At 46.7% G+C, this 14,981-nt stretch overlaps 1 protein-coding gene across 4 annotated transcripts in view; it reads left to right on the top strand.

Moving 5' to 3' along the window:
- Window positions 1-14,981, top strand: part of LOC132890478 (C-terminal binding protein 1) — a 131,311-nt gene that overhangs the window by 49,480 nt on the left and 66,850 nt on the right. The window contains exon 1 of one of the 4 annotated variants that reach the window (XR_009655196.1): window positions 11,407-11,731. The exons of 1 other annotated variant lie outside the window; for it this stretch is intronic. Coding sequence is in view for 1 of the 3 variants with exons in the window: in XM_060927350.1 (XP_060783333.1) it covers window positions 11,689-11,731 (43 nt within the window). In the remaining 2 variants the exon portion in view is untranslated. Of the gene's footprint in view, window positions 1-11,406; window positions 11,732-11,987; window positions 12,966-14,981 lie in introns of those variants that run through there. 2 more of the 4 variants (XM_060927350.1, XM_060927352.1) reach the window with 2 other exon arrangements.

Genomic DNA, 14,981 nt, shown 5'->3' with positions numbered 1-14,981 from the left:
TCAGACAACATGAGGAAGAAACCTCGAGAGGAACCAGACTCAAAAGGGAACCCATCCTCATTTGGGCAACAACAGACAGCCTGACTATAATATTAACAGTTTTAACAGGTATAACCCTCAACTGTCCTCATGGGGCCGTCCTTCACAGGAGCGGTGCGATAAAACTCCGACCAGACACAGGGCACCAGGATGGATCAAGCAGGTCCGAGGGGCAGAAGAGGCCAGCATCTCAATCCCAGGATCAACATGTAACTCAGAGGGACATATGGGGGGGGGAAGAGAGAGAGAGAAAGAAAACACGTTGTTAGGTATGCCCTAAAAATGACAAGTATTAAATCTGTGTGGTAGGCTCGCAGAGACGAGAGTCTTTACATCAGGCATAACACACAATGGCATGTTAATATGGTAAAAAATATATCATGACCTGCTCTGGCTGGATGCTTGATTGGGTGATGGGAGCACACTCCTCAGCAATGATGAGATGCAGATGGGACCCTTAGGCCTGGCCAAGACAATTCAGTTACATTTCACCGGGTCTGGGACATGCGACAGAATGTCTGACGGCCGATTCCCTGCAGGCTACGATAGCCAGTCGAGGTCTCCACCCTCTCCACCAAAAGATTTCCTGTTGACTCCATGTAACTCAGAAGGACAGATTTGGGGTGGGGGGGAGAGAAAGAAAACGCAGGTTGTTAGGTATGCCCAATGTCACCTGAATAAGTAGGAACAGTATACATATTGCACCGAGTACAAGCAGGGACTCCGGCAACTAACTATGACAGCATAACTAAAAGGAGAGAGCCAGAAGGTAACACAGGCATGAGGGAGCCCCGGGACATAAAGCAGCAGCCACTGCACCGTCAACAAACTCGAGTGAGCAAGCGAGTGGGGACTGACAGCATCCATACATCCCATGCACAACTGATGATAACTGCTAGTTTAAAGGATTTGGGTACATAGCCAATCATAAGAGAAGAATTTATTATTTTTAGAAGCGGTTCAATTACTCCAGGCATTATCTGTTTGAATAGACGTGTCGGTAAGGGATCTAGTACGCAAGTTGAGGCTTTTGATGTAGAGATTAATGAAAGTAATTCAGTTTCTTTTAGGGGAGTAAAACATTCTAACTGCTGATCTGATGCAGTTATATTGTTAACTACAGGGTCACTTACATTGTCTAACCTTAAATTAGTAGTTTGAATTTTTTGTCGGATATTCTCAATTTTGTCATTAAAAAAAATTCATGAAGTCGTTGCTACTACATACTGCAGGTGTGCATGTGCATGATTATTTTTGTTATCTTCTATTAGGGAGGAGAAATATGTTGATCTCGCAGCACTAAGAGCTTTTCTATACTTCAGGAAGCTCTCCTTCCAAGCTAATTTGAACCCTCTTGTCTGCGGCGCTGTCTGCGAGGCTTCTGCGGTGGTCACAATTTTTGGGAGGTGCGCGCAGAGCGTCTGCGAAGGTGGGGGGGGCTACGCAGACACCGTCTGCGACGCTATCTGCGAGGACTGGGTTGTCAGCATAAATTGGCCTTAAAACTGAACTGAAACCTCAGTGAATCGGGTTTCTTCTGAACTTAGAGTAAATATTCAAAATAAAATGCAGCGTCTCACACACACTAAAATTGAAAATGCAAGATGAAGTGCAGCTTCTTGCCTTTGGCCTTAAATGACAAAATTAAGTTCACAGTTACAGTAAGTCACACATGACTGAAGTAGACGGGAGGACTTTGGCGCTGTCCAGTGTAGTTTGCTTCGGGTCGGGTTTCGGCGGTTCCGGCTGAGCTAATATGTCGGGGCGGTGTTGTGCTAAGTAAGTTCGCAAGTTGGTTGTCTCATCTCATCTCATTATCTCTAGCCGCTTTATCCTTCTACAGGGTCGCAGGCAAGCTGGAGCCTATCCCAGCTGACTACGGGCGAAAGGCGGGGTACACCCTGGACAAGTCGCCAGGTCATCACAGGGCTGACACATAGACACAGACAACCATTCACACTCACATTCACACCTACGGTCAATTTAGAGTCACCAGTTAACCTAACCTGCATGTCTTTGGACTGTGGGGGAAACCGGAGCACCCGGAGGAAACCCACGCGGACACGGGGAGAACATGCAAACTCCACACAGAAAGGCCCTCGCCGGCCCCGGGGCTCGAACCCAGACCTTCTTGCTGTGAGGCGACAGCGCTAACCACTACACCACCGTGCCGCCGCAAGTTGGTTGTGTTACCTGAATATCTAATTGGAGCGAAACAGGTTTTGCAGAGTGCGTACTCTTTGTCCGGCTCACTGTTTTTTTTTTTTTTTTCTCCTTTCCTTTGGAATCCAAAGTGCCTCCAAACATCTGCCTTAAAGTTCGGCGGCGTCTCTAGGTTTACGTTAACAGCCATGCTTGCTTGTTTTTTTTTTTTCCCTCACTGCAACCGCCGGGGAAAAAAGAGAAGATGAAGAGTGCCTTGCAGTGAGGGAGCGGCACAGCGACACCTCGCGGAGCGGAGGTGCGGAAGTCGTACTGGATTTACAACCCGTCTGAAACATGATTTATTATTTGAAAAAATATCGATATTCAAATTTTGAGTATCGATATTGAATCGGAAGACAAAGTATCGCGATATATCGCCGTATCGATATTTTTGCACACCCCTACAAAGCATGGCGTTTCAAGCTTTTGTCATGAAGATGTAGCGTAGTACTAATCTCTAAAGAAAGCATGGCTAAGGGGAAGGGCCAGCGCTTCAAGGACTCGTACCGAGAGTAGTTTCCCTTCATTTCTAAGGTGGTGTTTACATTAGACTGTATCCGTCTCGTTTTCGTCGCGGATGCACTGTCCGTGCACATTAAGGCCCAATCCCAATTCTAATTTCTACCCCTTCCCCTCCCCCTTCCCCTTGAAACTGAGCTACAAGGGATAGGGCTTGAAATTCAACCCCTACGTATTGGGATAGCCCTTCAATGATCGCATACGTCATCGCGTACCTCCGTCAGCGTTTACGTTAGCAAAATGCGACCAAATGCGTCACTGGCTGCGACCAGCCGCTACAGTCAGAGCCAGAACCAGAAATCTCTGCTGGCAGGGTATGATTTGTTAACTAACACCACTGAATGGGATATCTTTGGCGCTTCGTGCACCACATACGACAGAATGAGGTGTCAGAACACTCATGTAAACAATAAAAGCGAGAATAACAGAACAAAACGTACGCAGTCAAGCAATCGAAAACAATACTCACTCCCAAAGCTTTTCAGCAGCAGCTTGGATTTCAGAAATCGCTGCTCATTCTCAGCTCGAAAGCAAATCAAGCGGCGTGTTTCCTCTGGATAACAACTTAAAACACGGAAATAATGGAGAAAACACATTTATGACAATCTTTCGCCGCGGGAACCGCCATCTTTCTGAAATCCGCATGAAATCTCGCTGAAATCCGCATGGCATTGTGGGAAATCACTCAAACCCCTTCGTTCGGAGTCAGCTCCAGGAAAATCTCCGTTTGGAGGGGTACAGAAGCCCTTCCCCTACCCCTCCGCGTTAACTGGGATTGGGATACCCCTACCCCTTCACGTGAACGCGCAACATGGAGGGGAAGGGCCAAGGGGTATGTCCAAGGGGTGAAATGGGATTCGGCCTAAAACGCCGGGAAACGACTCCACAGGCGGAACAACTTGAATCCGCCAGGGCCCACGTATTCAATCCAGTTCGTATCTGATCCGGTGCTGTGTAAACATTGAGGAACGAGGAAATGCTGTGCTGAGCTCTAGCTGACGTCGTCATTGGACAACGTCACTGTGACATCCACCTTCCTGATTCGCTGGCGTTGGGATCACACACACAGCGGCTCAGTCCCGAATCACTGCTCGTGCGCTTCACTCGCGCGCTCTGTGAGCTGCGCAGGGCCGAGTGCGCACCCTCCAGAGGGCACTCGCTGTTCAGGGCGGAGTGATTTGGAGCGCAGGAGGAAGCGCTGAGCCGCACTGAGGTTTATTTACACATTTCAACTTATTTACCTCCTTCAGGCGCTTAAACTCAGTGAGAACATGAACATCACAGCCAGGTGTGTTTATCTGCTGGAGAAGGTGTTCGCTTGCCATCCTTCCACTTGCAAGTGGTGAGTGACTTGCGCATGCCCAATATGCACTGGGATCATGTGACGTGCCGTCTAATTAGTCATGTGATTAGCGTATCCGTGTATAGACCCTTTTCAGTCACGTGACCTTCGTAAACGCGACCGCCATTTTGGACATGTAGTGGACTTCGGCTCGAATCAGTTTGAATGCGAGGAAGGCGACAAACGAAAAACATAAAAGAAAAAGGAGCGAGATGCAGAAAACATCTTCACTATCCAGCGACGTAGGGCATTTACAGGGCGAGCAGAGGGAGAGGTATTTGCAAAAATTGAGGTTGGCAGGCTTAGAGAACGACGTTTACCTGCTTCCACCAGGATTGTTCACTGACGTACGGAAGTACACGAAGCCCTCGTCTTTACCTGACTTCGGCCCACATGATCTGTATACCTATGTCGTTAAAAACCCATCGCCATACACATACACGCCAACGTCTGAGGTTCCGGAGCGCGCTCCGGCTTGCTCCCGGAGTGCTCCGGCCGAGGTTCCCCTCAAATTAAGCAGCCCGCGCCGGAGTGCTCCGGCCGAGGTTCCCCTCAAATTAAGCAGCGCGCGCCGGCTTGCTTCAGGAGTACTCCGGCCGAGGTTCCGGAGCGTGCTCCGGCTTAATTTGAGGGGAACCTCGGCCGGAGCACTCCGGGAGCAAGCCGGCGTGCGCTGCTTAATGTGAAGGGGAGCAAGCCAGAGCGCGCTCCGGAACCTCGGACGTTGGCTCCGGCAGCTATTTACACTGGATTCGGTGTAAATAGCTGCCGGATCATAATTACAGTAAACTAGTAAATCCAGTAAAGGAAAAACTTGAGACTGAAAGGTTTTAACAGTCATCCAAATGACTGAACGTAAACATTGCTACAGTAACATACCAGCTACTGTTGTTGACATTAGCTAGTCAACAGTAGCTACTACAGAAGAACAAAGAGGTTACAATGGGTTATTTTAGCCTATTTGGTTACACACTCGCCGCCACAGAATGTTAACAGCAATGTAATGCCTTTTCTGGCTAATTTTATTCGTCTTACCTCCAACAAAGTGGTCACTACACAAGCGTTGGTATGCCGAGGGCTGCCAATCTTTCCTGTTAATGGCCGCTATCCATCTTCTCCGTCGGGATCCGATAAAATGATAAACCTTGCCTTGCTTGTTGATGGTTACTACATCCAGGTGCACAACAATATAGTGGCATGATGGAAGTCTTGCTGAAAGTAAAAACTTTCTTTGCTGCCGTTCCTCAATGCTGGCTGGGGTAAACTACTGGTAGTACATGTCCAAAATGGCGGCCGCGTTTGTCGTGACGTCACGTGAAAAGGGTCCATTGGCGTTGCTGTGTGCACGCGAATCGTTTTAAAAACGTTAATCTGATGATCCGCTGATACGGTCTAATGTAAACCCCACCTAAGTCAAGTAAGGGCGATCACTACGCATTTTGCGCTGCATGTCGGTGAGACATTTATGTGGTGCAATAACATCAACTGTTGACTGAGTAAGCTCTAGTCTATTTCTCTAATGTGTACTTTGTCAAAAGTTATATGTGCCAATTGCGTCGTTTGAAGTTTTTGCCTGATTCACTGACTTTTCATACATTGTTGAAAAGAACTTTGCAAATTAATGTAAGATGATGGTTTAGTTTGTAGAATAAATTTTGTCAAACTATTTTGTTTTAGTGTGATTTTTCAGGGTAGTTTTGTGAGAAAGCTTTGGCGGCCCCCCACCAAGACTCAGTACCCGACCTTGTATTACTATTTACAATTTCGGAATGTTGGCAGCTATGCATTTATTGATTTCTTGTGACCCATGTCCCTTTTCCACCAAAGCAGTTCCAGGGCTGGTTCGGGGCCAGTGCTTAGTTTGGAACCGGGTTTTCTGTTTCCACTGACAAAGAACTGGCTCTGGGGCCAGAAAAACCGGTTCCAGGCTAGCACCAACTCTCTGCTGGGCCAGAGGAAAGAACCGCTTATGTCAGCGGGGGGTTGGAGTTGTTAAGACCAACAATAATAACAAGACCGCGAAAGATCGCCATTTTTAAGCAACGAGAAGCAGCAGCTGTACAAATGCGAAGTCAGCCATTATTATTGTTGTTGTTGCTGCTTCTTCTTCCGTGTTGTTTTTGCTTCGATATTCGCGCCAAGGTTTATGCAAACGTAGCGACGTAATGACGTATACAGCGACGTAATGACGTGGCTTCCCTTAGCACCGCGAGCTATGGAAAAGCAAACCGGTTCTCAGCTGGCTCGCAAGTTGAACGAGTTGTGAACCAGCACCAGCACCAAACCAGCCCTGGAACTGATTTGGTGGAAAAGGGGTACTAGAGATCATGTTAAGAACCTTTGCGAGGGATTGAGAAGCATTAATGTGATTCATAATACATTTGTATATTGTTTAAAAGTAGTTGAACAATGATTCAATGAACAGCTAAAACTCAAATATTTTAAGTTCGTTTCTTAGACAATGATATTTTTTTAAGCTTGTTACCTTGTTAACAGTTTCGGCGAGAATCTCCCGCCTTCTTCAGAAACAGTCACCAGATGTCGAGTGGTGACGTGCCTTATCAGCTGATGTTGCGTGCAGGAGGCGTGAACGTCCCGCCCAATTTGACAGGTAGTCCACGCCTCCTGCTGTCAGGTCGCTCCTCCAGGACGGCGCTCCAGGTGTGTGACAGTGCATACGCTCCCTCGTCCCGGTTCATCGTCCTCTGCGCCCGCTTGCGTATCTCCACTGCCTCTAAAATCCAACGCTGGAATCTATTTTCTTCAGCGCGAATGACTCTGGCCTCTTCCCAATTCATTATGTGATTTTGCCGTTTGCAGTGGTCTGAAATGGCTGATTTTAGGTTTTCTTGGTTTGCTTTTTCTTTTTCGGATCTTGTGAGTCTTTGTTGTTTCTTTTTCACATTCTAATTGGTGTTCGTTCCTGCGAGTGTGGAAGCATCTGCCCGTTTCACCAATATAGACTTTATTACATGAACGGCAAGGGATTTCATATATGACGTTGCATGTATTGTCCAGTTGTATTTTGTCTTTGGGGTGAACTAGCAGCTGTCGGAGGTTCTTGTATGGTTTGACCGGGGTGTTGATGTGGTATTTCCTCATGGATCGTTGGATGCGTTCTGTGACTCCTTTTATGTACGGTAGTGTGACAAAGCCCCGGTTTGTTTTTTCGGTGTTTTTTCTTGTTTGTTTATTTTCTTTTATTTGTGTCTGTAATTTCCCTTTCCGAATTGCCCACGGTGGATATTGGCAGTTTTTTAATGCCTGTTGGATGTGTTGTTCCTCCTCCTGTCTGTCTTTCTCCTCTGTGATGCTCTGTGCTCGGTCGTATAGTGTTCTGATTACTGACATTTTGTGTGCGACGGGATGTTCAGATGTCCAGAGAAGATATTGGTCGGTGTGTGTAGGTTTTCTGTATGTTGTAATTCTAATGTTCCCTTCTAATGTACGCCGTCCTGGAGGAGCGACCTGACAGCAGGAGGCGTGGACTACCTGTCAAATTGGGCGGGACGTTCACGCCTCCTGCACGCAACATCAGCTGATAAGGCACGTCACCACTCGACATCTGGTGACTTTCTGAAGGCGGCGGGAGATTCTCGCCGAAACTGTTAACAAGGTAACAAGCTTAAAAAAATATCCTTGTCTAAGAAACGAACTTAAAATATTTGTAATAGTTAGACATAATGAACATCCACTACGTAGCTAAAACTCAAACTGTGCTTGATGATAATATATTTAGAATATGGACTAAAAATGTCTATCTAAGGGCGTATTCACACCTACGTTGTTTGGTCCGGACCAAACGAACCAAATTTCCCTTGGTCCGGACCTTTTGGGTTGGTCTGAATACAAACCACCGAACTCTGGTCCGGACCAAACAAGCGGACCGAGACCGAGCTGCAAGGTCGGACTCGGTCCGGACCAAAGGAACCCTGGTGCGGATCTTTTGGAGGTGTGAAAGCAGACCGGACCTAATCCGACAGCTTTGCTTTTTTGTACCTCGGGAGCTTCCGTCGTTTGTCGAGCATTACGGGAAACAGAGTCTTGACACTCCACCGCCAAGTGCAAACACTGTTTCGGTTGTCAAGGGAACCTTACAACAGTCATTCAGACCAGTGGTAGGCTAGACTACAGAGTACAAAAAATGAGTAGGGGGCAAACGTGGGCCGAGGAAGAAACGCGTACCCTTGTGGATATATGGGCAGATGTCCGCATATCTGAGCTTTTGGAGAGAACACACAAAAATGCTGACGTGTTTGCTGTATTCAGTGAGAAAATGAAGAAGGGGTTCACGCGCTCCCCAGAACAATGTCGGCTAAAAGTGAAGAAACTCCGTCAGACCTACATTAAAATCAGGGACATTCTTTCAAAAAGTGGCGGTACTAGCGACTTGCGTGAAGAGCCAGAACTGTCACAACATGACGTGCGCTCATCAGCGCTATCCGCCGTAGCCGCCTTGCCCTTTGTCGTCGTTGATAAATTACTTGTACAACAGCATAGTAATCGCACAATTATGAAAACTGGAAAAAACATATAGCTTTGATGACATTAAAAAGAATAACAGCACGGAAAGCCTCCATGACTACTTTTGAACTTAACGCTTTGTGCGCGTGTCGTCTCTGACCAATAGCTGAACGACCTCAGGGCTTTGTTGACAGATTTTGGTCTGCTTACTAAAATGTACAGTGTGAAAGCGAACCGCACCAAAATGAAAAAATATTAAAAAAACCAAACATTTGGTTCGGACCAAAGCAAGTGAACTATCGAACGATCCTGGTCTGAATACACCTTAAGATATTTGGTATACTCTAGAACAGGGGTGGGCAATTATTTTTTCCATTGGGCCACATGAGAAACAGAAAATTTTGTGGAGGGCCGGACCAAAAGGCTGAACTAAATTCTGCATAATATTAATTGTATTTCTTTATATAAAGCAGTAAATAACATTGTTTTTACAAGCTGCTAAGACTGGTAAGAGTATGGAAAAAACGAGGTTGCCTTACAAAAAATGTCATTTATTCAATCAAATTTCCCAAAACAATGGTTAACAAAATGTGACATTTGTACCTTTTTTTTTTTTCAGTCACATTCACCCCAAAACACAATAAAGACATGACAATATTGTCTTTCTACTCCAAATATCAAGCAAGATACATCATATTATAATAATGATGCTGTGTAGGTATCAGATCTACAGATCAGCTCGGGCTCCGGCGCCTGCTGGTGACGTCACACTATGTGATTGGCTGGACCGTTTGAAGGATGACGTACAAGTTTGTGGTTGGTCTGGACAAATTACGGAAGTAGTTATCGCGGGATTAGGTTTCGTGGGATTTCATGTCATGTTCATGTCGCGCGCATTGCGTTTTTGTTGAACACAACTTCAAAATAAAAGCAATGCACATTCAGTCCATGCATGAGGTAAAATTAGAAAATACGTTTATTTTGTAATTTCTAATTAACCTTACGCGGGCCGGTCAGAATGAACCAAAGGGCCGGATGTGGCCCGCGGGCCGGGAAATGCCCAGGTCTGCTCTATAAGGTGCCGTAATGTTTCATGAAAAGTGATCGAAATTTTGTCATAAAATAGCAGCTTTGTCCATAACTGTGAGCTCCTGGTGCCACCATTAAACTTTTGAATTTTGTCAAAAATATTTCACCCAGTGTGTTTTCTTACCAAAAGGAACAGAAAAACAAAAATGCATCCTGATCGGAGGAACTTTTCATTTTTAGGGGGCGACTGATGCACCCTAATATACACTAATGCCGCTTTTCCACTACCAACGCGGCCGAGTCGAGCTGAGCCGTGCCGTGCTGAGTCGGGCTGAGCGGGGCTGTTGGAGTTGCATTTCGACTACAACCGCGCTGAACCGTGCTGGCTGGAAGTGGGTGGACACATTGGGTGGAGTTAGCAAAAGTTGGTGGACGTCACGTGATGTCGTTAGGCGGCGCAAACAGTGACATCAGTGAGCTTTTAAGCGGTAGTCTCACGACCCGGATAGTAAACAATAAACATGGAGTCGTTAGTGTTGCTGGTCTTGGTGCTGTGGCTTGTTGTCACCGACAACGCCAACAGATACTGGCAAGAGCGTATAGATGAGGCGAGGCGCATAAAGGCCAATTTATGCTGACAACGCAGTCCTCGCAGATGGTGTCGCAGACAGCGTCTGCGTTGCCCCCCCCCACCTTCGCAGACGCTCTGCGCGCACCTCCCAAAAATTGTGACCACCGCAGAAGCCTCGCAGACGAGGGCTCTGATTGGTCCACTCTACATCCGCTGTACACGCAGTTCCGCTTCCCTACTTTCCCGGTTTGGTTTGTTTTCACGACCGCCATTTTTAAAAACACGAGCGAAGATGGAGCAGCACGAAGAGCGGTTGATTGAGGAAGTACGGACATCTATACGACTCCAGTTCTAGTCGCGACTTCGCGCCCCCTTGCGTTGTGGCGGTGAATAACATCGCGCACGCCTATTACTCCCCGCTCAACGATAAATTACAACTGTCTGCGAAAAGCTGTCTGCGAAAGCCTTGTCGCAAGAGCATGCAGAGGGCCTAAGGCTTCAGAAATTCTCGTAATTCGTAATTCTTCTTCTTCCGGGTTTACGGTGTTTACAGATCCCAGCGTGCTCGCGGGGCGTGTGTGGGCGTGTGAGGACACTCCTCCTCACCAATCAGTGCACAGGGGAGTGTCTGCTCACGCCCCCAGCCCCACTCGGCTCGGTTTGGCTCGCTTCAGCCCCACTCCAAAACCGTGCGAGTTTTGGGTGCTGAGCAGGGCTGAAGCGAGCCGAGTCGTGCTGCTCTGAGGTAGTCGAAACGCGAGCCGTGTCGGGCTGAAGTAGGGTAGTGGAAAAGGGCCATAAAGGAACAAAAGGAGCACGACATGATGATGGGACAGTTTCTGAGCATCACAGTGTATCATGAGCAAGAATTCAAGGACCTCTGTTTTCAATAACGGGTTTATAAAAAAAAAAAACCCACGATGAATAATCGGAGATGGGGTTTTATTTTTGTTTGTTAGAATTGAAGGGGAAAGCAGCACCGGCTGTCGAATAATCAGCCTCCATGACACGAAGTGTGTTTTTTTTTTTTTTTTCCTCTCTGTCTCTGCTCGGTCCTCTGTCCTGCCCTGTAGTTGTTCCCTAGAATTTCCATATTTTTCCCCCTTTTCTTTTTTTCCTCAGGAAACAAAAGATCAATTTTGCGCGAGCAGAAGAGGCTCCACCCCATTCCTCTTCCCTCTTTCTCACAGTCAGTCTTTCTCTCTCTCTCTCTCTCTCTCTCTCACTCTCTCACACACACACACACACACACACACACACACACACACACACAAATACACTGACACTTGCGCTACCATTCTGTGTGTGTGTGTGTGTGTGGAGAGAGAGAGAGAGAGAGAAAGGAGCCAGAGCGGTGGGGCGAGCGTGCACATATGCTCGTGCGTGCGCGCGCGCGTGTGCAGCCACACTACAGCGGAGACGGAGGGGGGAAAAGGGAATAAGAAAATTTGAGGTAGCCGCCATATGCTGAAGAGGATTTGAATGTTTCCTTGAAGGGGTTGTTCGTTTGGACCTTTACATGATGGGGAGCTCACACTTGCTGAACAAAGGCCTGCCTTTAGGTAGGTAAATAAATCCTTTCACTTTTCTCGCACGAGCCCCACACGTGAAGAAGAAGAATAAGCGCGTGATATCCACACGCACCGCGATTATTTGGGCGTTGAGCGGTAAAGCTCTCTCTCTCTCTCTCTGTGTGTGTGTGTGTGTGTGTGTGTGTGTGTGGTTCTCCCCCTCCCCCTTCCTCCTCCTCTTTCTTTCCCTCTTCCTTTCGCTTCTCCTTTCCTTTCGTCTTCTCTCTTTTTCTATCCCTCCTTTCCGATTTATCTTTCACGCCGGCTGTTCATCCCGCACACCAACGCCGCATGCGTTTTCTGCAAAGCCGCCTCGGCGCGTGAGGGTTTTCTCTCGTTCCACGCTGTCCGTCTGTCCTCCTGTGTGGAAAATCGGACGGGTTTGGCAAGGACATGGTGCCTCTCACATTTTGGGAGTTCTCCCAACATGTTCGACAGTGGAAATGTGGCTTCCAGTTCTGGCCTTGACTCCCTTCGAAGGGAGGAAATTTTCGTTTCGAGACCAGGAAGAGCACGAGATGTTTTTATTATGCGTTCATTCCAGAAACGTGCACACACACAGACAAAAAAAAAAAGAAGTCTCACCTTGAGATCGTATTTTATTGCACCATTCGAAATCTTACGAAACGACAGCACTACTTCGTACACACTATGCACCAAAAAAACACAATATATAGATCAAGCCAAACCTCAGGGTTTGGGGGTCATGTCAGAAGATCCTCACACGCTGTTTAATCAAGGGCCGGGTTGCTGGTTTTGCCGAACAGCGAGCAGGTTTAAATGATTGCCCACGCATGGCCGAGGTAGCCGATATCTCGTTGCTGTGAAGTGGCTAATTCAAACAGATCCCACACACATCCCCAGACGGCGAGCATTAAGAGCACTGCAGCATTCACGTCGATTCAGGCTCCAACCGTCTTTCTTTCCACGATTTGTTTCACACGTGATGCGTGATTCACCTGTTTAACGTTGCCTTGATGCAGAAACATAAAGGCTAATCCAGAACACCGAGTTCGTATTACTCATCGCTCTGTTTAGTCCTTATTTGGTCTGATTGTTGCACGAGGCAGATTAGGTATGCTTATTAGTTATGCTGGCAGTTTGTTTTCTTGATCTGAGAATTGAACAGCGTGGAGAGAGAGAGAGAGAGAGAGAAGCGATTCTGGAAAGCTAGACTTCACACAGCCGGAGAGGAATGTAAACCACTTTGTATGACCGAGGAAAGGTAAGGGATTGTGGAAGTAATAACCAACATATATAAATAATGAGGTGTGTGTGTGTGGAAGAGATGTTGGTGGGGAAACAGTCACGTCATGTCTGCACATGCCAGATTCGATACAGTATGCATGTCTAATTCACAGATGCACATATTACATTTAGGACTGTTGTTCCAGGAGGATTTTCCATGAATCGTGCCATTAAAGGGCTCATAAGTGTTTTTCCCCCGCCACCGTTTTAATTACATACGTTACAGAATGACACGGCTGACTGTGGCTGAGGTGATGGAGATTCAGGTTTAGGTGGTAACAGTAGTCAGGGATGCCTACTAGTACGGATTGGCCGTATTTTGTACGGAAAAGTTACGTAAAAACAGTGTTATTCTGTACGGAATTGGTATAAAGTCTTAAATTCCAGTGAGTTGTTTTGAAATGTCCAAGCGACTTTTTCAATCCATGCGCGATTCCATGGTAGCCACGGGGTCTTAAATTTAATATTCCAAAATTAAAGGAACAGTCCACCGTACTTCCATAATGAAACATGCTCTTATCTGAATTGAGACGAGCTGCTCCGTACCTCTCCGAGCTTTGCGCGACCTCCCAGTCAGTCAGACGCGCGGTCACTCCTGTTAGCAATGTAGCTAGGCTCAGCATGGCCAATGGTATTTTTTGGGGCTGTAGTTAGATGCGACCAAACTCTTCCGCGTTTTTCCTGTTTACATAGGTTTATATGACCAGTGATATGAAACCAGTTCAGTTACACAAATAGGGTGTTCACACGGCACATATTTGAATCGATGCTGCACCGATGTATTTTGTTGCGATATATCTTACACCGGTGTAAATTTTGCGCAGCGTTCACACGTCACAACCCTGCTTACTAGAGAGAAGCGTGTTAGCACCAGTGCAGCCCCACTTGCGGTCACACGGCAGTTTCTGCAACCGTGTTATAGTAGCAAAAACTTTATTATGATCATTTCCTTTGATAGTAATAAAGTTTTGATATCATTTCCTTTTATTACTATCATTTCCGATAGTAATAATGCGGAAATGAAATATGCACATGCGTGAAAATGTACTTCTTTTTCCCGGTTGTCATGGCATCACCAAGCGCCGGGAAAACAACGTGGATGAAGACACCAGTGTTGCCAGATATTGCTGACGTTTTCCAGCCCAAAATATGTTCAAATCCGCCAAAATGCACTTAAAACCGCCCAATCTGGCAACACTGGAAGACACGCAGTTCTGTTGTTGTTGATATTCGCCATTTTGGAAGCGCAAAATACCAGGATGCAAATTATGCAATGCCCGTATGTAATCAACTCTCCTCACGCGTAGCGAGTCTACCCCTGTAGCGATCAGACGTCCCATTTTATATCCGTGCTGCCCCGCAAACTAGCATTTACTCCGGAGTAAATTTCTTAAACCACCTCCCGAGCAGGGTTAGATTTGCACCGGTTTAAGCAGCTTTCGGGGCTACACCGGTATAACTTTGTACCGTGTGAACGCTCTACCGGGGCAGCCCCGGTGCTACACCGGAGTAAAAGTTGCCGTGTGAACACCCCTAAATTGAAACGTGGCGATTTTCTATGCTATGGAAAGTCCGCACTATAATGACAGGTGTACTAACACCTTCTGCGCGCTTCGGCAGTGCATTGATACGGAGCTCAGATATATCAATAAATATCAATTACACCGGAGTAAAAGTTGCCGTGTGAACACCCCTTTATTGAAGTAAGCCAGCGGAACGAAATTTCGTTCAAATGTGCATTCCGGATATCCACCCATCCATCCATCCATCCATCCACCCGAGGTGGGAATACACCCTGGATTAGGGTTGGGCGGTATTACGGTAAGAAGGTATCCCGAGGTATCCAAAAGTACCAACGGTATCGGTCTCATTACCGTCATTTTAAAAAAATATATAATATCTAAATAAATATGGAGTACATGAGGTCATAATATAAAATAATAAATTGAAGATCATCCCGAATAACTGTGTGATCGTATTTTCACTAATTCTA

Source organism: Neoarius graeffei, chromosome 8 (genome assembly GCF_027579695.1).
Source record: "Neoarius graeffei isolate fNeoGra1 chromosome 8, fNeoGra1.pri, whole genome shotgun sequence".
In the NCBI taxonomy this organism is placed as follows: domain Eukaryota; kingdom Metazoa; phylum Chordata; class Actinopteri; order Siluriformes; family Ariidae; genus Neoarius; species Neoarius graeffei.
This window is presented reverse-complemented; position numbering and strand designations above follow the sequence as displayed.